The sequence below is a fragment of the Oxyura jamaicensis genome, chromosome 2 (genome assembly GCF_011077185.1).
Source record: "Oxyura jamaicensis isolate SHBP4307 breed ruddy duck chromosome 2, BPBGC_Ojam_1.0, whole genome shotgun sequence".
NCBI classification, from domain to species: Eukaryota; Metazoa; Chordata; class Aves; order Anseriformes; family Anatidae; genus Oxyura; species Oxyura jamaicensis.
In genome coordinates, this window is record NC_048894.1 from 18949046 (window position 1) to 18972583 (window position 23538).

At 37.1% G+C, this 23538-nt stretch overlaps 1 protein-coding gene across 2 annotated transcripts in view; it reads left to right on the forward strand.

Annotated features, from left to right (window-relative positions):
- PIP4K2A (phosphatidylinositol-5-phosphate 4-kinase type 2 alpha) overlaps positions 1–23538 on the forward strand; it is a 108219-nt gene that overhangs the window by 41257 nt on the left and 43424 nt on the right. For both annotated transcript variants that reach the window (XM_035317695.1, XM_035317694.1), the window contains exons 2-3: positions 15908–16005; positions 17039–17135. In XM_035317695.1, coding sequence (XP_035173586.1) covers positions 15908–16005; positions 17039–17135 — 195 coding nt within the window. The remainder of the gene's footprint in view (positions 1–15907; positions 16006–17038; positions 17136–23538) is intronic.

The window sequence follows — 23538 nt, forward strand, 5'->3', positions numbered from 1 at the left end:
TGTTAACAATGAAGTGGATGTTTTAAGAATAATTACGCTTGTAATTGTCCCTAGCTTTTATAAAGCAATCAATGCAGTAATTTATGAACTCCGAAACCTTTTTCCTTTAAGCACTCTCCTTTCAAGGAATCTATTAAAAAATAATTAATGTCCAGTTTTTATAAAGACAGCATAGATGCTGTTAAAGAGTCACATAAGCATTTCAGTAATTTCACTGCAAACACATTTCTTCTCTTTTTCTGAGTGGCACATTAAGTCTTTCTCGTGGTCTGGACTTTTCACTTCCTGCGGAGTCCTCATTAAACCAGAGTTCAAATGTCTGGTTTGCTGAGATGGTCTCATAAACTGAGCGAGAGATTATTGCAGTGATGTCACTTTTAGCAAATTGTTCCTTTTTTCAGAAAAAAATAAATCTTGCAGCTGGTGACAGTTTGTGGGTTAGAGGTTCTGAAAGGAAAATTGGGCAACAGTGTTTTTAATGTAATTATTATGCTATCTTCAGCATTTGTTCTAGCAGAAGATTCCTTAAATATCAATATTCGTGCTTTCGTAAAGCATTAAAGCCAGTTTTCTGTCACTGGCTTTTTAGTACTTTTCTTTGGCTGTAAATCTTTGACCTGTATGCTTTATGTGAAAACAAGATTATTAGCTTACAGGGTACCACTAGTCAACAATACATCCACCGCTTAACACTAACTTATTTACATAAGTCTTTGGCTAATACATCTATTGTGGATTCTTTTTTTTACTGTAACTGACAGAGTTTGCATGGGGAAGAGGTCTCAACAGCAAATAATGCTCCTTAGTTCGAAAACTTTGACCTAAATAAATCTCCAGTGGTGGCTGTGGTGATGTTTGCCGTCCTATTCAAGCCCCAGTCAGAAACATCCTCTGACTGGCTCTTGGAATATAGACTTCCCAAACTCAACAGAAGTCAGTGGGAGCAGCGTTGGGCACTCCTGAAAATCAGACCAGGAGCATTTTAAAGTGAGCACCCAAGGCTGGGTGCTGGAGTCACAACTGTGAAGCCATGCTTCTATTGGGAACTGATTTCTGACAAGCATGGTTGATAAGCCAGGATAAAGACAGGTTGATGAAACACTGCTGCGTGTTTTCAGTGCGGTTACAAAACCGTGCTCTTTCCAAAACAGCTTGTGCAAACGTCTCTGGCTCACAAGAGATGAAGTAAGCTACAATGGCAAAAGTGCAAGTTTTTCCTGGCGTGTGTTTGTCCTAAATTGTGGTTTAATGGTGATACTTTTTCAGTGCAAAGCAAGCTTCTAACTTCATTATGACCTGGATAAAACTAATGATTTCCAGATAACAAAATGAAATATGAGAATACAGCATTCTGTATACAGCATGTTCACATGTACTAAAGCCGGAAAAGAAATATCTCAGATGTCTATCCTGGGTGATACTTGTCCTTAATTCCACCACACCGTTGAGGAAACTTGGCTAGTTTCCATGTGGGATTCTTCTGAGCTTGTTATATTCAATTCTCCTGGAAATATTTTACTTCATCAATGAGAAACAAAACTGCTTCTACGGAGAGGGATAAATTATCTCAGTTCTTTTTGTGTACCTAAAAGCTGGTACATCTGTAGCTTATACCTGTTTGCACAGCAGGTGATGCTCAGGGGTCCTTGCCTTGAAAGAAAGGGAGGACCTTTCCTCTCCTCAGTGGTGTACAGACGTGAAACAAAATACTAGTTTTTGCTTCTAGATCTTTCAGTCCTGGGTATGGGCACATTCACTGCTGAGGTTACAGTTACAACAGCATTTGTTTATCCATCACTCAATATTTTATCAGAGATTAATGTGAGGCCACTTTTAGCACTGACGGGTTGATGGTATGTGATTTTAGAATGTGTATTTATTTAGATTTTTCTTTAATGGCGTCTGTGTTAGTATTTGAGGTCACTTCAACCAGCCAGGGCCATATGAGTCATCTTTATCCCATTGAGTTTACACACTGTGGTCTAAAGCATTTCTTTTTAACTCTTTTTTTTTTTTTTTTTTTTTTTTTTTTCCCTGGAGTATGACCTTAGAAAAACAACATATTCCTCGTGTTGTGCTAAGTGCAACTCTCCTGAAAATTGGCTTTCGCTGATCTGCCTTACCTTCTGGGCTTATCTACTACTAGGCAGTAGAAGTGGGAGGGAGACAATACAGAAGGCCTGGAGACAAGAAGAAATTAGTGCACTGCTGGCAGGCTTCCTGTGTTTGAAGCCTGCAAAGAAGTCTTTTGTCTAAGGAAGGAAAACAGAGATGAGCATTGCAAAGATAATCCTAACCGAAAGTTCAGCAGGGCTTTTAGTTTCATTGCTACTTGAATTCAAGTTTGGGAGTTTGCAGTATAAAGGGCTGGCTGATAAAGAGCTTACTGATGATCTGAAGGTCATACCTAACAGCAAGTGGAAGCGTAGGCAGAGGTAGAGTGCACTTCAAAATGGATTGCTTCCAACTTCAAAATTCTACAACCCTAGTATTAAATGGTTTGATTTTTTTTCTATATATACTTGGAGTCACTGAACTGTTTAGTTTTTTTTTTTCTTACATCTTTGTGTCCAAGACAGGATACTTCTGCTTTGAATTTGATTTTAACAGGTTGCCCAGAGAAGGCCAGGCTGGATGGGGCTTTGGGCAACCTGGTCTGGTAGGAGGTGTCCCTGCCCATGGCAGGGGGTTGGACCTGGATGGGCTTTAAGGTCCCTTCCAACCTAAACCATTCTGTGGTTCTGTGATAACTAATACAAAACTTGGTATGAGTGCTCTTTTCTGTCGAGGCAGTAAATATGCCTGGGAAGAATGTGTAACATTTTTAGAGTGTGTGGTACACGGAATTGGAGAATGACAGTATTTTAAGACATAAAAAGAAATCTAATTGCTTTTCTTTTTTAGGATATATACTTCTTCAGTCTTGCTGAGGCTTAGTCATGGCAGTTCCTGGCCAAGTATTTGGGATTATTTAGGCATTTTTCAATACTGCTTAGCAGTTGTATGTATTCTTGCTTAGATAAAATTATGTTTCCTTGGGAATTAAAGAAACCTCGTTCTTCAAGACCAAAAGGTAGCATAAGACAAAATTATGTCAAAGCTCTCTTTATGTGCATCTGTAGAGCTGAGCCTCAATTCTCTAGTGAATTTTAAGGCAGACCTTTGGATCTGAAATAAAAAATGCAATGCTAAATTGAAGTACTTACAAGCATGTGTTTGGTGGATGGTGGGTTGCTGTGTGCTTTTTCTTTTTGGTGTTTCTTTGCTTGTCTGATTGATTTTATTTATTTATTATTTTTTTTTATAGTTGACTGAACTTGAATCTCCATTTTTGGTAATCTGTGAAAGCAGAAGATAAATCATCTGTTTCCAAATTCTACTTCTACATTTCAGACTATGAATTTGGTTGTATGTAATGATTTAAATAAAAATATCATTTAAGTGATAATTTAAAATGATAGACAAGAAGCTGATTTTTGTTCTGGTTTGCATTTGTAATTAATGAAGTGATTATTGTCTTTCTGAGTAGAAAGAACAATGTATCTCCATCTCCTTTGAAGATTCTTGACAGTAGGGTGGCAGGCAAAGTTTATTTTTTCACAAAAGGATCCTCTTGTAAATCACTTTTGTCAAACCAATAAATTGAGAATCGATGCACTCAACGGGCATTCTTTTTTCTAAGTTAAATAAAACAGCCTTAAAATATTCTGCATACACAAAGTGGAAAATAATTTAATCAAAGCAAGTTCTATATTTGACATAGTAGTATTTTTTAAGCAAATCAGGTATTATCTGGAGACTACTATAATCAATTCAACTCACAACTGTGCCTCAATATTTCAAAACTAGATCTCATCTTCTGTAATGTTTTTTATTACTGGAACAGAAAAAAATACTGTCTTCTTGCCTTTTTGACTCCCAATTGGTTCCTCAAGTCTGAAGGACCTATCCATTCAGCAATGGTTAGTTGAATGAATAGAAATGAATAAAATATTTTCCTTGCATAAATGGTAGCAGCACAAGCAAATATCAACATTGCTTTGTGTGCAGTAAGACTGCAGTAAGTCCAGTCATTAGTGCAGGTTACTGTTACTTTACAGTGTATTTTACAAAGTGTTGATGTTAAAACTTATTTAAATTTCAAAAATACATTTTATGATTAATTCTTATTCAGCTTTTAATAATTAAATCTAGAACTGCACACAGCACTTCCAACTTGAGTTTTTTAGCTTGCAGTCTGAATAATTTAAGTCGACAACTTGCAGAAAGAAACATATTTGTCCTCTCACATGACCTCAGAGTGGGCGATAATGGCAAACTGACCCAAATGAGAAAAAATTGGTAGCAGGTTTGTTTACAGCTGTGTTGGTTTTTAGCTTGGGTTCAGCACTTGACAACCCCATACCCATGTGTGTCAGAAGAGGAGAAGTGATGGTGCAAAAGCAGGTAAAACCAGGGAAGACTGGAAGTGCAGCTTCAGGGGGTGCTGTTGGTAATGCTGACTTGTTTGAAGCAGAGGCCTTTGTGTGTTCTGAAAACATCTGTGGTTCACTCAACCTACTTTCCTCTCGAGATCTTTCTTGCAAGTAGGCAGAGGCGTCCCTTCTAGCTTCCCTGAAAACTGCTCTGGTCTTAACTGTGCATTTTAGGCCAGAAGTTGTATAAGATCATAAATAATTACATAAATAATTGGGGAAAAAATATTTACAAGAAAAAAAGGCCTGAGCTTTCAAGCTTGAAGTAAATACTCTCAATCCACCCTAATTTTCATATCTTTCCCGATGGTGGAAGGACGACAAGCGCATTTCTTCACTTGTCCCTCTGATTCCTGTGGCTTGGAGGGCCACCAACTTACCCTTCAGCCACTTTTCTCCCAGTGGGAACAGCAGAAATTAATGTCTGTCTCTAACAACAGCAGCTTTTGGTCTCAGCCCCCCTGAGATATAATATATGATGGTGGTATATTTTACTGTGAAGTTCTCTGGAAAAAAAAAAAAAAAAAAGTTTTATTCAGTTCTTTTGGTTTATATTCAAATTATTACTAAGGCCAGTGTTTCATTTTTGAAAAACTGTGTTAAAAATATTTTTATGTAAGACTGAAGATGGAAAAGCGAGTGTGTGCGCAGAGAGGAATGCAGAGGGCACACGAGTGCACATTCCTAAGCGCTGCCGCTGGTGCGGCGATGCCGAGCAGCTGGGAGCCACGTTAACCAGCCCGTGCCCCTGATGCCTCTGCTCCCAAACATAGTGCTCGGCTTGATACTGCCTGGCTTCAAATCTTCAGATATGCGGTGTTTTGATTGCTGTGGGTGCATTATTCAGAACTCTTAAATGATTGTGCTGTTGTTTTGTTTTGTTTTGTTTTTAATTTGTGTTGGAGAATTCTGTATGCTACGCTTAGCACTAATGGCTGAAAATGTGTGTTGGTAGCTCAGTAGCTGAGGGCTTTTTTTCTTTTCTTTTTTTTTTTCTTTTTTAATTTATATGTATATTTGTGTGTATAAAATATGTATATCTGTATATGAAATTCTTGCTTAGGGGATAAATTAAATCTGTTAAATGTTTTTAATTTTGATTTTCAAGTATGGAGTGAATCAAAAAGATAGCCAGATTTCCTTTCTCAGAATATTCATCAGCAATACATAACCTTAAACGAATGTCAGTGATGAGAGAGCATTTTTGTAGGCTATTTCATAGTCTTAGAAATGTGATCCTCAAGTTCAGGAGCAGGAACGAGTGGGGGCTGATCAAATATTAGCATCAACCATGAAATCAAGGGAAAGTGTTTTTGACTGGGTTTGAAGCAACCCAGTCAGTGCTGCCATGGATAGTGTAGTAGAAACCAATGTGCTGCTGTCATCGTCATCGTAACTAATTCAGAGTATACCCAGTCTATGAACCAAGTAACTTTCACCAAAAGTAAAAATTTTCATCTAGCTTCTCCCTGCACTTGTTAATAGTGTGTTGTGTACTTTGTGTCTAACAAGTGTATGTTCCCAGCACATGGAAGGCACACAGGGTTCTGGCTACCAAAGGAATTTCCATACAGTTTTTTATTTAGTTCTCTGTCGTTGAATCCACTTCTCTGTCAATTTTTCGTGGCCGTACCCTGGTAATTACACAGTGGGTGTACCTTGCTGTGGCTAAGGCCTGGCCTGTGGGGCAGAGCTGGGCCTTCTGTGTGCCAGGCTCTGGCGCTCAGTGAGGGGGCTCAGCTGCAAAGTACTATGCATAAAATACCATACTTTTACAGTGTATCTTTGTCTTTAGCTTTATGGTAAAAGTAACTGCTGAATGACAAAGTTTGGGTGTTTCTGTCTGATCTCCCTTCAAAGAAGCACTGCAACACCAGTGCGTGTTCATATAATCAGCACTAAAACCACTGGAGTTGCTTTTTATTTATGGACTATGACAAATACAAATAGAAAGAGGATTTGTATCCTCTTGCCTATTGAACGTGTCCTGTTGTCCCCATAAGCTCGTGAAATTTTCTGGTAACAAAAGTCTGACCTGTAAACTGAGGAAAAAGTTCATGCAGTTATATTGCTTTTAACAAACTTTACCTTTCTTCATATCAAGGGATAAAAAGATGTTTGCCTTGAGTTGTTTAAGCATTTAAATTTCCTTTGTAATCAGAATTGCAGAGTGATGGGACTTGAGTCCCAAGCTGCACCTCGGTGCCCCTCAGCTCCTCCGAACCGCCCCGAGGGCCTGCGGCTCTGCGGGCCGGGGAGGCTTTCCCCAGTCATGAAACACCATATCGAGATACACACACTCGGCCTGCAGCAAAGTGAACTCTGCACTGCTTACATACAGTCGGTTAATATCCAGTAAGAAATGACAATAAATCTGTGAAATTTTGTATATAGCATTACTGCCAAAATAAACTGGAATTCAGTGTGGAAAAAGGATATCTAGAGTAGAAGTAAAAACCAGTTCATTGTGTTCTAGTAAACGCAACAGGACACTGTTCCTTCCCAAATCCTAAACAACCGGCACGTAAAATCATGGCTTCTGTAGCAAGACGCTGCAGAGTATACATATGAGTGACTGTGTATTTTCAATTTATCTCACAGCTAGCCTGACCTCAACTGTTGGCAAGGCATTACAATACTTAGAAATAAAAACAATGTAAATTCAAGAAGAATACTGTGCAACCAAGATGACTTGGGGAGATAAATTAAGGGTTTTCTATACACAGAGGAAATGCAGTGCTTCTCATCCATTTGGACTTACAGTACAGGTTTTTGTCTGGTGCTGCACAGAAAATTGTTACTTTGACTGGAGGATAGGGGTCGAGTGCTAACAAAAAGTTGTAGCTGTAGGCTAACTTGTACTTGTCTCTGGTGTCACTCATGTTCAGTTATTTCTTTTCATAAATTAGATTTATATAATGCAAATGGTATTGCTTCTGGTTTTCTGAAAATTTGCTTCAGCCTTCATTCGATCAATAGTCAGAAATGATCCAAAGGAATTAAGTTTTAATGTCATTTTTCCACAAGTCAACAATTTCCTTAATAGCCGCATACTTATGAAGGTGGTATGTGTGACAGCATATTAAAGTGTGTTACCAATCCTCCCTAAGAAGATGATGATGATGATAGTAATAATAATAATATGCAGTACATTAGCTCCTTTATGCCATTGTAAATATATTTATATATTTATATATATTTGGCTTTTCTTTATTTGTTACTGCTTCTGGACAGTAATAGTGTCCATCTGACACATCAGAGTGTTGTTTTATGGTCTTCATTCTGCAGCCACTCCATTCTGTCATTCTGAGGCAGGATGCTCTTGAAACCTTTCTCTTGAGCAAGCAGCTGAGTTGCATGTGTTATATGTAAAATGGTTCCTTAGGTTTCTTTTACCATTACAATTTGCTTTTCTCTGTTGAATATTTTTTTTTCTCTTGAATTTCATTCTATGGTTATAGTATTCAGGTAAGACTACAGCATCTCCATGTCTGTTCAGTGGTTTACTGGAATATTACATTTAACTGCATGAACTCACTTTTTCTGTTCAGAAAAGTTATACTTGACAAATATGATCTTACAAGCTGTTATGAGAGATGATCGTTATTTAATAGACTCTTTTAAGCCTGGTTTGTTTGTTTTTTTTTTGGTTTGTTTGTTTTCCAAGTCTGAGTAACATGATTCATGGAATATAAGTGTAATTTTATTTCATTTTGTTCCTGCTTGTTGAGTTCTTCTTCCAGAATCCACAATAGATCATTTAGGAAATCAGCAGAACGTTTATCTGAGATGTGTATCACTTCATATATATAAGTCAACCTATTTTTTACATCTGTGGTATAAATAAATGCTTGCTGCCTCATAGCATCCTCCTCTTTTTAGATATTCTCTTGTGAAGCTTTGAGAACACAGCCAAGTGAAGTAAAGTTTATCCCTTGCCAAATAAGAGTTTTGTTCTTTAATTAGAAAAATACAAACCAGATTGCTATCAGTCCTTCTGACAAGTATGTCTATTTTAAATCAGTATTTCAAACAACAGCTGAAGATGCCTCTTCTATCAAAGATTATATTAAAGTGCATCAACTTCCCAACACACAAGTTGAAGTTCAAGAAAGATTAATTGAGGGATTTCTGCTCAAAAGATAAAATATTCTCGCATCAATTTTGTGCTAAGCCCACTGGCTAGTAGCTTGCAAATTGTTGTCTGAGCTGTATGCCTTGTCTTGTTTTCCTTCTGACTGTGGCGTTAGCAAACAAGGATGAGCTCATCTGTATTGTGTGCAGCACATCTCATCCAGATCTGAAGGACTTTCATTGCTTTACAGTTTCCTTTTGGACCAAGACTGCATTTTATTTTGTATGCCGTTTGCTACTCAAACTGTTCTGTGTGACAAAATCACCTCTCTAACTCACATTCCTATTACTTTATTTTCCATTTAATTGATGTACAGTAGTATCTTTGTACACAATTGCATTTCTCCTAGCTTTTTAGGAATATGGGGGGGGGAGGGAATTTATCTTGACGGTCACTATATCTGAGCTTCTTAATTCAAATTAGGTCTTTGATTATTTGGCACATTATAAGGTGTTAATTTTTGCACTCTTTGAAAGGTGTAAGCAGATGCACAGGAAGTTTAACCAAATCTGTAGAAATATGGCTTTGCACTTGTCTGACAGTATATAGCAGATGTTCTGGATTCTCTGCACTGTGGAAATGTCCAAGAGACTTGAAAGACTTACACTCTCTTTACAAATGTTTTGATGCAAGATTCTGTGATTTTGACGCTTTTGCTGTAGGCCCTTTAAACACTATCTGAACATGAGTGATAACCAAGCTTTGAAATCCTGTTTGAATTTTGGGCCTTGGTTTTCCAAATTTAAAGATAAACACCAAGAAATTAATGCTCTTCTAAACTATTTTTTCCTCTGATTTGGGACTTTCTTCAGTATGTCACAACATCTTCTTTGGGGCTTTCTCAGGTGTGTCACAATATTCTGTTGTCCAGTGGATGCATGAACTACATACATCCCTGCACAACAATAGCATTGTAACATTAAGAACAGCAACTAAAAAGTTTCATGAAAACATCTGTATTTTACTATGAAACTTTTTTATTTGTTTTAATTCAAAGACCATAAGACTTCAGAAAAGTCATTTTTTAATAAAAAAGAAATCATCTTTAATTGATGTGTTCATTTCTCAGAATTTCTAAATCCATAAAGTATATTTAATGGCTCTGCTAAGTAATTCAAATTCTGTGTTTCAGTTCTTAGGGAAAACCATGTCTTTCTGCATTAAGACAATTTGAAAAACATTTGGCTCAATTGGGTCTGCTTTTCCAGCACTAGATTATTCAGTTTCATTGAAAGCCAACAATCTAATGACAGGTATCACCTCAACTGTAAAAACATGAAGCTGCTCTATAGTAATTACCGGTAGATGTTTTGAGACATGTAAAACTTCAACACATATTTCTCTGGCAGCTAGCTGGGCTTTTATGCTGGTTTGGTTTTTTTTTCCCTCCGTATACCTGAAATGAAAATGATTCTAAAGATTCAGAGAAAATGAAATACTTCACCCTGTGTTTTCCTCTTAATCATATAATTGGTTTAATTTCAGGACTTGTTTCTCAATAAGTAACTAGAAATTACTTATATTGGAGAAGTCTCCTATGGCATTTAAACTCCTAGTACATTGTGTAGTTAATAAAAAATGTCTGGGTAGATACTTTTTACCTTGTGCTTTTAGGGAAAAAAAGAAAGAAAGATGGATTTGTGTGATTGAAATGATGAAAACCTCATTTAAAACAAATTAAGGAGTATTTTGCCGAACTGATTTATTTCTCTACAGCAGAACTTAGCTTAACCTTTTATTTCTCTTGCAAGAATGGCTTTGAGTGTAATTTAAACTGTCAAATGACATTTATCAAATGATGACTTTGCCCTGTAACAGGCAAATGTCTTCCACAAAATTGATTAGCTGCTGACCTCCTCCACCCTTTTCAGACCCTTCAAGGTAGATTTCAAAGCGCCGTAAAGTAATCACTTCAGGTTCAGTTTATACTCCGGCAGAAGTTGGTTACTGTCCCGGTAGCGATGCTGCAGCGTGCTCCCATCTGGCAGGGGGCTGCTTGAAAGCCTTCCTGGCTGTGCCCGACACCATGGGGCCCTTTGTGCCTCCAGCCAGGCTGCAGCAAGACAGGAGCAGCTTTAGAAATGGCTTTTTGCGGGATAATAGGATGAATTACGTTACGAATCCTTATCTTCTGGATGAGCACGCTCTAGTAAGCAGGAAAATGCTCTGTTTCCTAAGACCTGTGGAGTGTTCAGTTATCAAAAAGGTGCCAGAAGAAAGAAGGATGAGTCTCCTAAATGTAACATTTTATGCTGGTTTCCCCTGCTGCATTCTTACTCTTCAGCTCTGTAGCCTTGCTTGGTAAGGGCAAGTCCAGTGAGCTTGCTCTTGTAAGCATTCACCTCCAAGTAAATGAATTAACTGCACCTTTGAGGAAGTGTGCCTGGATTGATGCGTCAAAACGGTGGCCCTGTTGCTTAACGAAAAATTCCGCCTAATATTTTTATTTTCAGAGCTCTGTATGAGTTTCCTTGCCAGAGAAGAAACTGAAATGCAGAAAACAAAAAAAAATATGATGAACATAAAAATCCCAGAACTGCTGCTGGTGTTAAAAGTTCAGTTCTATTTTTAGACCTCAATGATTTCTTTCTTCCAAACTCTCTTCCACTCCCACTTCTTCCAAAATCTGTGTTTAAAAATACATAAATTAGAGAAATATGCACTTTATCTCAGGCGAACAAACCAATTGTAGGTTGTTTGTCTCGGTAGCTCAGACTGCTGTGAGTTGGGTTTCAATTCAGAAAGCGAGCTGGGAGATGAACAGAGAAAAGGGAAGAAGCTTCCACAACTTCAGCCACATGCATCATCGGAAGGAGCAGGGGTTTTTCTATTTGTGAAACGGCCAAAAGCCAGAACTGTGATTAAGGTGTTTTATCAAGCTGCTGGGTGTGAAAATACCTAATCCTTCTTTAGGTTCATCTTAAGTCTGGTTGGCTGATACATTAAATTAAAAGGAAGTGGTATATGTGCTGTGTGTTAAAGCTGAGATATTAAATACAATAAACCACATATAGAATAAAGGCTTTTTATAGGAAGAGAGTTTCAGAAGCAGCCACTAGGCACTGCTCAGTAGCCTGCATGTGATTTGTGAAATGCTTGGAATGAAATTTTGGGCAGTGTTGTACCTTGCTTATTCCAATTTCTTTTTTACCAATAACACCAGCTGTAGTGCGTTACACAGGTTTCTCACTGCAGCATCGTACTGATAGGCATCAGACTGTATCTGCTGGAGAACAGGATCATTGTTCTGGCTCCTCCAGCTAAACATGCAATATATGCTGTAAATTGCCTTTATTATATGCTGCTTAAATATCTCATTGTCTGCTTTGCATACAAGCAATTTATTGCTGCTTATGTTCTGACAGGATGAAAACTAATGTTTAATTATGCATTGCCCTAGTAATGTGGTGTTTAGGGTGAATGTATCTGAATTAAATAAGGGTCGTTAATAATGCCTAACAATTTATGATATATTCATTGCTTGATTTCAAATCATATAAATTAGAGAAGCTTATTTGAAATGTCACCAATATAAGATGGCTTTCTGGGAACACCTCTCTGTGTGCTAATTTCAGAATCATTACCAGCTGAGTCTTACTATTTATTCAATGTCCAGTAGCTTTTATTATTCCCTTATTTGCAGTTTAATTACAACCTCTGTTTTCCTGACAGTGTGAATTCAATCCTGAACCTGCAGGAGCAAAATGAGTTGCAATCAGTAGGTTTTTGCCTGAAAGCCTCCTTCCCCTTCGCCCCCTCCCACCTGCCATCGCTGAACCACGGGGCTGAGCAGATCCCTATAGCCACATTTTTTTTGTACTGAATATTTAAAGGGGCAATGCCGTCTAAAGCTTCTAAAAGTGTATTCCTTAAAGCTTGGTGGTCATGGGGGATGTCTCTGTCTCACATAACCAGCAGGTTTTGTACTGATATCACAGAAGATATTTGAATAAATTACTTAAAGAGAGGTTTCCGGGTCACTTATTAGTATCGTGTGTTCATGAATTTGCACATGTTATTAATAGACATGAGGTATTTCCACATAATATGCATGGTTACTGTGCAGCTAAAATCCTAGTCATTCATCTTTTAAAATAATCTATTCTCCAAGGCTATTATATGGGATTTAAATTCCTCAAAGATGTAGTAAGCAGTCTGTTGCAAATAACATGAGAAACCACAGCAAAATTCTGCATTGGCAAAAAACACAAACAAAACAAAAAAAAAACACACAGTGCAGTTAAAGGATGTAAGTGGCAGAACTAGAACTATTTTACAAAAATACCGTTTGAGATGAGTTGGAAGGCTGAAAGTGTCCTCCATGTGTTTCAGATTTGGTCTGTTTCAAGCGTGGCTGTTTCTTTACACAGGGATAGCAAAGTGCAGGATTGGTCCCTCTGACCTTTCCCTCTCCTTTCAGTTTTCCAAGGCCCATTTCTGGGGGAGTTCTGGATCTTGTTTCTTTCCCCCAATGTGGTTCCAGTTTGCACCAAGATGTAATGTCACAGCTATTCCTTCCTCTGTGGTGTTCACTTTCAATGTGGCCTCATCGAATCCATCCGAAAAATGCACTACTGCACAAAGAAGCAGACCTTATTATACTTGAAGGGTTTAAATTAATTAATGGCCTGTGCCACTGGGACATGCCATTACTCAGCTGGTGTGCTATACCAAAGGTCACTTCTACTGTATGTTCATCACCTGCTTTTTCTTCTCTCCTGCTAGAGAGGAATTCCCTAAAATATTAGAGAAATTATATTTACAGATCTCAGAGTTAGTGAATCTCCTTTGAAACTAAAATTTCAGGGGAAAAAAAAAAAAAAAAAAAAAGGTAACCCTATGTTAAACTGCATTTTTTTCTTTGTTTCTGTGAGGAGGGCATGTATGTCCATTCACATCTTGTAGAGAAGTTGCTGGGAGAGCTAGTCTGTAATTCCTGGTTAGAATACAACAAGCTCTGAAGTATGCAAATAGAATTACACGTGGCTATGTTATTCCACTGCGTAGATGATGTTTATAAGGCCTACAGGCACAATTAAAACTGTGCCGCTATAGCGCAAATTTAAATCTGTGCAGCATGAAACCGAATCTATAAATGTTTTCAGAAACACTGTACATTAGCAAATTAAGAAAGTGAATGCATCTGAAAATTTGATTGATGCAATTTTGATAATCTACAACCCCTAATTTGCAAGTGAACTTGCTGTTGTTTTAGATGGGTCATTTTAAGATGTGTGAATTCAGCGTGTTTAATAGCATTCAACTGAAAATGGTCGTGGGATCACTTTTGGCTGCCATGTAGGTCTCTGTTATCCCATTTTCAAGCATGGAATTTGTTGTACAATCTGGCAATTTAGATTAGGTTTTCTGACATTTTTTTATAAGCAAGCCTAAAGTTTCATTGCTAAGTTTAATGTATCTACTCATCCCTGGTTTTATTTGTACAAGAGCTAGACTAGTTTTGCAGCCTTGTGAAGCTGCCCTGTGGTTTCAGGGTGAGATTGATGTGCAGCGATATCAAGTGTAGTAAAGAGCATGCATGGTAGATGTTGTGATGTTCCATCAATGTGCTGTTATTCTATGTCATAGCTAATGAGGTGTCAGCATGATTTATTAGGTTTGCACAGCTGTGTTTTCAAAAATTTACTAGAGTTTCTTCTTTCTCCCACTTTGGAAGGAGGAAAGAGCGTTCTCCCTGGGACTTTGGAGCAGCTCACGTTCACCCATCCCAGATACCTTTCCATTTCTTTGCTCCACCCTGCAACTGTGGTGCCTCGATCTATAGCATTTCAGGGCTTTCCAAGGAAGCATTCTGTAAAGTAAATTCAACTGATATTTATCAGTTTTCCTGTGGGCTGCAGGGGTCTGAATAATGAAAATGAGACATGGCAAGACACATTACCACGACTTAAAAAGACTGAAGAGTGATGAGGCTGTCTGACCTGCCTGATTGCATTGGTTTCTTTCCTCTGTTTAGGAGCACAAAGGTGCCTCACTGCTTTCACGTTTTGTTTAAGTCCAGTTCTGCAGAAGGTTATACTTGCATGAGTGTGTTTTTTATCCTCCAATATTTATAACCTACGGCTGCTTCAGTGAAAGCTTCTCAGAAAGCCTCCCTTAAGCAGGATAGCATCTGCGGGGAACTAACAGCTTCCCAGTTGGAAAACATTTTTGGATAAGCAAAACCAATGCTAAGAGCACAGGTCACCCCTATTTTGTTACATCCACCTCTACTGAGTGTTTGTGCTCTCACATAGAGAGTTCTCCCTCTACACGCCATAGAAAGCTGCTGAAGCAAAATGTGATGGGCAGAAAGATTTGATCATAGAAAGATATTTTGTTAATTATTTGAAAGAGCTGTTGCAAGCTAACAATAACAATATTGTTATGTTTACCATGCTTTTACTTAAAATTTATTAAAATAATGTAGATTAATACATGCAATTATAAAAACATGCCTACAAACTACGTAACTGTGAAGTTGTCTATATTTTATCTTAAAGATATGGCCAGAAGTGCATGCTTCTGAAATTTCAAATATATGGGAATATTACATATTATATACTCAGTATATAACATTGAGGAGACTGGCAATATTTATTTCAAAACCAGAAAAAGCAGATGGTACCCATAAGTATAATAAAATAAGGAAAACCTTAGAACTTCTGCATCTATTTATAAGCACAAATTTGAATATTTAAGTAGTGTGTCAAACCTGAATAATCAAAAACATGCCTGAATGCTGTAACTGCAAAAACTTGGCTGGGGTCTGCACATTGTACAAAAAAAGCTGCTTCTTACCGAGTCCAAAGTGCGCGCCTTCATATGTAAGCAAAATTTGGGGATTTTTTTCTATAAATAGTTTCAAGACATAGATGGGTAAGACTAGTTCATAAGCTGCAAAGACAAATAGTCTTTTGAAATACAAAATTTGAATTATTTTTGGAAAATGTAGCTCAGTTGGCTAAACAAGAACAGTGTGTTAGCATTAAAGACCGTTTTGCTGGCATCCTCACTGACCTTCCTTAAAGAGCACACTCCAGGTGTGCTTTGAAGCACTTTTTTTTTGGAAACTAGTATAAATATGGAATGCTCTTTCTTCTTTTCCAAAGTGTCTACCTTGTCAGTGCATTTAATCTGGAAAGAATAAAACTGTTTTTGCATTTTTCTTTCACTAATTTTCACTCCCAGGATAAAAGAAACCATGGGGCAAATAATTTTATTTTATTTTTTAATTAAGATACATGCAGAATCTTTGCAAAGATATCAGCAACTAAATATATTCTTTTTTCTCTAGATCAATGAACTGAGCCATGTTCAAATCCCTGTTATGTTGATGCCAGATGATTTCAAAGCATACTCGAAGATTAAGGTGGACAATCACCTTTTCAACAAGTAAGTACAAGTAACAATTCTTTGTAGAGGGGGATAGTGGCAGTGATATTTTATGAAGTACTATGAACTCTGTTATTTTTCAGTTGATGTGACTGAAGTTTTGATGATTAAGTTAATCCTGTGATAAACATAACCATCTGTGCTGTTCCAAAAAGTAACAGCAGGGGCTGCTGGGTAGTATTCTTCTTCCATATGGTTTATTATTGCCTTATGGATATCTTATATATTGAAGATGATCCTCTCTTGGTGTGTTTATTTATGGCTGATATAAACATTGATTTGGGTATTTTTTAAAACATAAATTTGGGTGCTTATACATTTAGTATTTTAAATTAAATATTTGTATAAGAATGAGAATTTAAAGCGTATTTCAAAGCTTAATAATGTGCAACTTTTAATAATTCATAATAGGATATTATATCAATAAAAGTTCTAAATGTATTAAGATCATTTAATGTAATATCCACATCTCTTAAAAATGATGCTACATGAACAGGATATGCGTACATACAAAACCATTAATGATGCTTTGTGTACAAGCCATTTAAGAATATTTGGAAAAAGGAATAATTCTGCTATTTTGGGTGTTTTTTACTCTGTTACAAAGTTCAAAGTTTCTTTTCTCAAGTATAAGTATGAAATGAACAACTGAGTAATAAAACTAGCTCTGTACTCACTAAGTCCAATTTTCTTGAAGTTTGGCACTGTCAGTACTTCCTAGTGTCACCAAAGGTATAGTAAGTCTTGTATAATGCAATCTAAGGTTTCACTTTTGAAATAATTTAAGGGCAATGACAAAACATTATTTTCTGCTTTTGAGTCCAGGTTCAGCTTGTTAGAGACAAATATATATAAATCTATTAAACATGGTAAAGGAAAGAACATGGTGGGACCAAATCTTGTTCAAAAGGGAAGGCTCTAGAGGGGAGATTGTAAATCTCTGTATTTTCTGCCTTGCATGAACAGAATACTCTCGAGTTACTTAATTACATATTTAGGTGAATGAAGTTGATTTGGTTTTGTATTCTTTCAGAGAAAACATGCCAAGTCATTTCAAATTTAAGGAATATTGTCCAATGGTTTTCCGTAATCTAAGAGAGAGGTTTGGAATTGATGATCAAGACTTTCAGGTAAGTTCACTTTCAAAACTCTTAAATCAGGGATATATACAAGGTTTAAAGGTTCATAAAGTTGCGGTTGCTAACAGGACAAAGTGCTGACACACTTTGGAGGAAAACTAAGAGAAAAGGAATACATTCTCTCTATTCTTTCCCCCACCTGCAGCCAGAATGTTTCTGGCTTATTTGTTTGCCTCCCCTGGCTGTCTTCTGGCATCCTTCTGCTATCTTCCATCCTCCTTGTTTCCCAGTATCTCCCAGTCATTAAAACTGAGGGGTGATACCTCTTGCAGGAGGAAGAAGAAACAATCTCTGGACACTGCTGACAAGGGATGCTGTATTCAGCTGAGTCACTGTGATAACAGTTGCTTTAGGGATATGTGTATGTGAGATGTGGTTTCAGAAACCACCATGTCTGTTTCCTTCATGCTTCTTTTTTGTTTAGAAAAAGGTGATCTGTGGCCAGGCAATTTCATACTGCTTCATTACACTTTATTTTTCCCTTTTTTAAAAGTGTCTGGAAACAAATAGCTTGCTAAGAGCAGATACAGCAAAACAAGAAATTGCTCTACATTTGGCAGCGTTGTTTCTTGCAGTCAAAGCCTCTTTCAGTCTTAACAAAGGGAAGTTCTTGAACTCTGCTTCAGTCAGATTTGCCAATACTCACTGACATTCCCTTTTCCATTAACTGTTCCTAATGCACATCATTTCCGTCATAGGGATAATTCCTTCTGCAATCACACTGCTAGACAGCCTGTCCTACATAGCACTCGCTGTGTGACCCACTGTCTGCTTCTTGTCCTTTTCTTTTTGCTCTTTTAAGCCATTTTGATATGGGTTGCAGCTGTCGCTTAGCCTGTCACTAAGATATTTAGAAGATATTTAATAAATAATAATAAATTTTATAAAAGGTTTTGAGTAGCTAAAAAAAATGTACAAAATGCATTTGTGATTACACTCCCATTCATGCTACATAGAGCAGACTGAATGCTGCAGCCCAAAACTGTATCTAACTCTTTCAGCTGTCCTCTTCACTGATTTTCCCCTTCCTCAATATGAAGCAATGTGTTAAAATGCATACATTGGTTAATACATGCTTGCACAAGTGCAGGTAAAAATTAGGGTATGAATCTCACTATATAACCACTGACTTTGGGAAGACATTTTGCCAGTAGATGGAGAAGGGGGGTTGTTTTGTTTTGTTTTATTTTCCTTTGGTAAAGCTGTCATGAGCCTATTGCATGATTCCTCACTGTCCTGTTTACAGAAGTAGTGGTTAAGAGGAAATACATCAAGACTTGGCCAACAGTTAAAATAGCTGGGCCTGTTGCAAAAATATCAATTTGCATTCCTGGTACAATTTTCCTGGTGGCCCAAAGAGATATGCTTTGTTAGGGAAGATATGATCCTTTTATATGAAGGTTTTCCTTTTTCTTGATATAAAGGAAAAGGATCAGTGTGTCAGAGATGGTGATGTGATTGGTCCTAAACTTAAAATTACAATGTTAGCTCATGCTTGGTACCTTTGAGAAGATGGGGTAATGACATTAGTAGGCAAAGTTGTATTTCAGTAAATATATATTAGTATTTCAGTAAATATATATTAGAAGATGCTGTCATTAATTAAAGCTAATAAAATTAGCATAATCAAAAATTCTGCATACCACAGTATTATGGGCTGTTTTCCTCTCTAGTACTATTCTAGCCAAATCAGGAATTCCTTTGTTGTAACTACTACTGATTGGATTTATTAATTGTAACTAAATAAAATGTCCTAATTTTCAGATTAAAAATAAAGTGTTATTAGCTGTGTGTTTTGAGTTTTTATGACAATGTAACCAGACAACAATCAAAAAGAAGAAAGTGCAACCACATCCTGTTTTTGATTCAACACTTATGTATTAGCTGCAAAAAAACATCTTCAGTGCTACTTACAAGTATATCTAGCATAAAAGAGAAGATTAGTTAATATAATTTTGACCAAAGGGAAGACAATATCTGCATTCACCATTCTTTTTTTTCTCAATCCAAGCTGTTTATCACTCTGTATTCTCATTCTACTGGACTGTTCTAATAAAAATAGTCAGAGTAGTAATATGTCTTGAATACAATTTTAAACTTAAGTTATTTTTACAGGGATACACATAAATGAAAATTCATGTCACCCTGGCCTTGTATGTAAAAAAGGGATTACCCCCATTAAAAGTAGAAGTCGCTTTCATTTTAATGCTACATTTCCTGTGATATAGAAAGGGAATCTAATTTGACGAAGGGAGCTGACTGTATACATATTTATTTTTTTCAGATATATTTGTGTTTGGGAAGTTACTCCAATGAACGTTGATTAAAATGATTGTCTTATGCTCAGAACCAAACATGATTTGGAAAAACAATATTGAACTGAGAGATAGTTTAGGGAAGAGATAGCACATAACTTTCTCTGCATAGTGTGTTTCTTATAAAATGATTTCAGGAAAGTAGTCTCAATCAATTATGAACAATGTCATTCCCATTATTGAGCAAGACAGGACTGCTGTAGATAAATAAAGCCATTTACCCTCTTAATTAGTCAGACACATCAGTATAAATTAGGCAGAACACTCCTTTTACACGTTTTTGTTTTCAAAGTGTTCTGCAGATATCCTTGGTGAGTTGTTCCAGGGGGCAGATAGTGCTAACTCATAAGGAAAGATTAACAACAACAAAGAAAAACACTACCTCATGAAAAGAATTTGTATGGTCTAGTTATTAGGCCATACTCATTTTAATTCTTGACATTGTGTTATTTACTTCGTACAGTAGTTTGGTGGACTGCTTAACACACAGACAGATTTAGTTCACATACAGAGTGATTAATACAGAGATTTCCCCGCAGGGATCTCTTAAACCTGAAGAGGGATTTAAGTCTTATCAAGTACAGTTTTTTCCCTACATTCAATCCAACTTCAGAGTCAGGAGAACTAACGTAGTTCCTGCCCTGCAGGAAGCCATTTCCAGTCATGGCGATTACAGTTCCTATAATGGGCTCCCACCTTTCACACGATGAAAAGCTACTCCTTTTGTCGAAGCGTCTTTGGTAACCTGTCCTACATCTGTCTGCCTTTCATAGCTAGTTGGGCATCTCTGAAAGATGTTTTGATTAGTACTAAGATAGGATTAGTTTCCTAGAGATACGTGTGATTCATTCTTTATTATGGACAGCAATGTGGAGAATATAGTACGAAGTTAAACCTTGGGTTTTGTTCAAAGTCTGCCTTTGTTATGACAAATTACAAATTTGTTATAACAAATTACATCTTTAATCTAGGCTAAGATACTTTGTTCCTATGTCAGAAATTACTTTATTAGACAATGACATTCCTTCTTGTTGATCACCTATTACTAGGGTATTTATTGCATCAAATAAAAATAGTCTGACTGTTTTTCTTGTAAAAGGGAACAGAGGCAATGATCAGTTAGTGTAAATCAAAATTGCATTTGAGTACTGTAAAACCTTTAAAACCATTTTAACCACTTATATAGACTATAAATTATCAAAGTAAGGGAGATTTTATGCTGTTGTGTGATTTAGATCTCATATTGAAGATAATTTCTAAGTGTCAAAGAAATTCCACAACCCAGAGCATTAAATAATGGCAATTTTTGCCTTGAGAGGGTAAATTATCTTGAGCTACTGTTTTTGTTAGTGTCTTCTATTTCATTGAAGAGGAATCCATAACTCTAAAGATTGTCATAACATTTAACACGAAAATATTTGAGAACATTAACTGTTCCTAGCAGGAAAAAAAAAAAAAAATTAGAAAATTGATTCAGTAAAGGAAATCACTCATTGTGGTCCTAAATTCATTTTTAATTTCTGCATTCCCCCTTAGCTTCAGATATTGGTTTTGCACAAGTTATTCTACGAAAATGCCTTTTACCCAAAATGTATGGAGTCACTGAGGTAACCTTGGAGTTTATTTTCAACTTGTTTGACATAATTTCTTACCTAACAAAATCCATTAATACAATTCTGTCAAAAATTGTAGGACTGGCTTCTGGAAACAGATAAGCCAGCTAGCAGCTAGCTGACACCTCCTCCAACCAACTCCAGAAAAAGAGCGTCTACTACTGTTACAAGTGCTTCTGCTTCTGTTGCTTTCTAAAAAAAAAAAAATAATAATAATAATTTACTGTCCTCTCACACATCTGTTCTTGTTTAAAGTTCTTGCAGAATCCTACATCTGGATTCCACTAGGCAAAAGAGGGTTCTTGCCCTATAAAATAGAATTTCTCATACCCGAGGGCACTGATGTCCTGCTGTACCTAATGATCCTTCTGCTGGGGTTGGGGGAGAGGGCAACTGATTTTCCGTAAATTTTTATTACTTAGTGTAATAGGAGACATGTTCACTTCTCGCTTTGTCTGTCTGCAGGAGCAATTTGTAGAGGCTGTCTGTGCAGGATAAACAATTCATAAAGCACTTGTAGATGGTCCATAAGTTCATTTTAGTGTAGAGGTCCTTGTTATTTCTGCATGTGCATTTTTTCATATAAAAGCTTAAAATCCAAAAATGAAAATTGAAATTGCCTTAATAAAAAACGTATGAACTCAGTATCTTTCACTCCTCCTGATGTGAGTCTCTCCTTAAGTTTCAGTATCTCTCACAGCTTTCTGTACAGAAGAATTTCTCAAAGTAGTTTGTAGTCCAGACTGTAGTATAGCATCAGGTAAATACTGTAAATTCTAGGTTAATTTTTCAGAAGTTATCCTTTAATATCATTTTCTTCTGAGGTACTTAAATTTCAAATCACCAAGATTCTTATCAACCTATGAACATTTTTGCTCATTTTGTGTGACTTATCCAATTCCAAGATAACATATTAGGAGTTTACAAACTATTTTACAGTCTACTATGATGTGTTTGTTGAAACAAAAACATGCCCATCAGCAGAGGTGCACCTTTTTGGAACAGGATAGTGGCTTGTTGGTCTGGCTGAGATGAAGTTAACTTTCTTCACAGCAGCGTGTATGGTGCTGTGTTTTGGATTTGCTCTCAGACATAAGTGAGCGGCTGTGTGGGTGCTTGGCTGCTGGTCAGGGTCAATATACCACATCTGTCTGCAGAGGTTCCCCTTCCAGTGCATGGCTGTGTGCTCAATGCACAGAAAGCCCGGCTGTTTTGAGCAGTGGTGGCTGTTGAGGCAGTGTCCTGAGTCGGCTGCTCACCACAGATGAAAATATAAAGGAGAGTTTCAGTTTCTTTAGACTCCCCACGGTTATTAATGGTTCTCAGAAGTGTCTGTGCTCTCCAGTCCTTGAAAGGGAGGCACAACTTACCTATTACAGTTAGGAAAAGTGAATTATGAGTATTAACCTGTTGTAACTAGTCTCTAATTAGGTATAATAATCCATGCAAAACTTGTGCATATAACCATCTTTACAGAGACCTACCCCTCAACAGAAGTGTCAATCCCTAAGTCGTAAGTACTTGGAGATTCCTCACAATACCTCTGGATGATGGGAACAGCTGGTGCCATCAGTGATTAAGTGTTATTCAGTAGTGCCACTGCTTTAATCAGCTGCTGTTTTTTCAAAACAAAGCACACAGTGAGGAGTGATCTTAAATGTTTCTCCATCACAGAAATGAGCTGTGAAAGTCTTGCTAGGTCTTGGATGGTTAGATTGATGAGGAAGGTGACCCCCAGAAGTCCCTTCCAACCTCAGCCATTCTGTGGCTCTGTGATTGAATCAGCTGGGAGTGTCCAAGGTGCATTTTAGTAATTTCATTCTTCTGCTGCATGAGAGAGGGGTTCTGTAAATGTTAGAGTGATCTGGATGAATGTGTGTCTTTAGGTTTCCCAAGTCCAATTCATTTCCTTACAAAGCTTAAAATAGAGCTCTGTGCTCATGCATCTGTACTGAAATTCCTTCATTTATCAGCCCTTGGTTTGGGAAGGGACAAGATGCCTCTAACATCAAACTACAGGCAACAAGGTCAGCAATAAATGTCTTTGCAACAACTACGTTTGGAGTTGGATCTTGTTCCTTAGACACAATCCTTTCGCTATTTCATAAAATGAATAAATAGTCATGGAAGCAAGAACCGTCTGAAAAATATTCCTGTGCTGGTAATTTTAACATGGTAAATCTGTGCATGGAAGGTTCTTGAGTTCATCTGCCAAATGAGGGTCTGTAGCAGAGCATCAATCTGTGGATCCAAAACTGACATTGGCACTAAGATGGTGAGAGCTGCCGACGTCTTGTTTGACATGGACATGTGTGGTAGTGGTGGCAAGGTGTTGAGCCAGTTGTACTAACAAAAACTGTGGCATTTATAGCGTTTCTAGCATGTAAAAGAGTATGCAATATGAATATGATGTTCTAGGACTTGGTGCCTCAAGGTGTGAGTTCAAATAGGGATTTAGGCACTGTG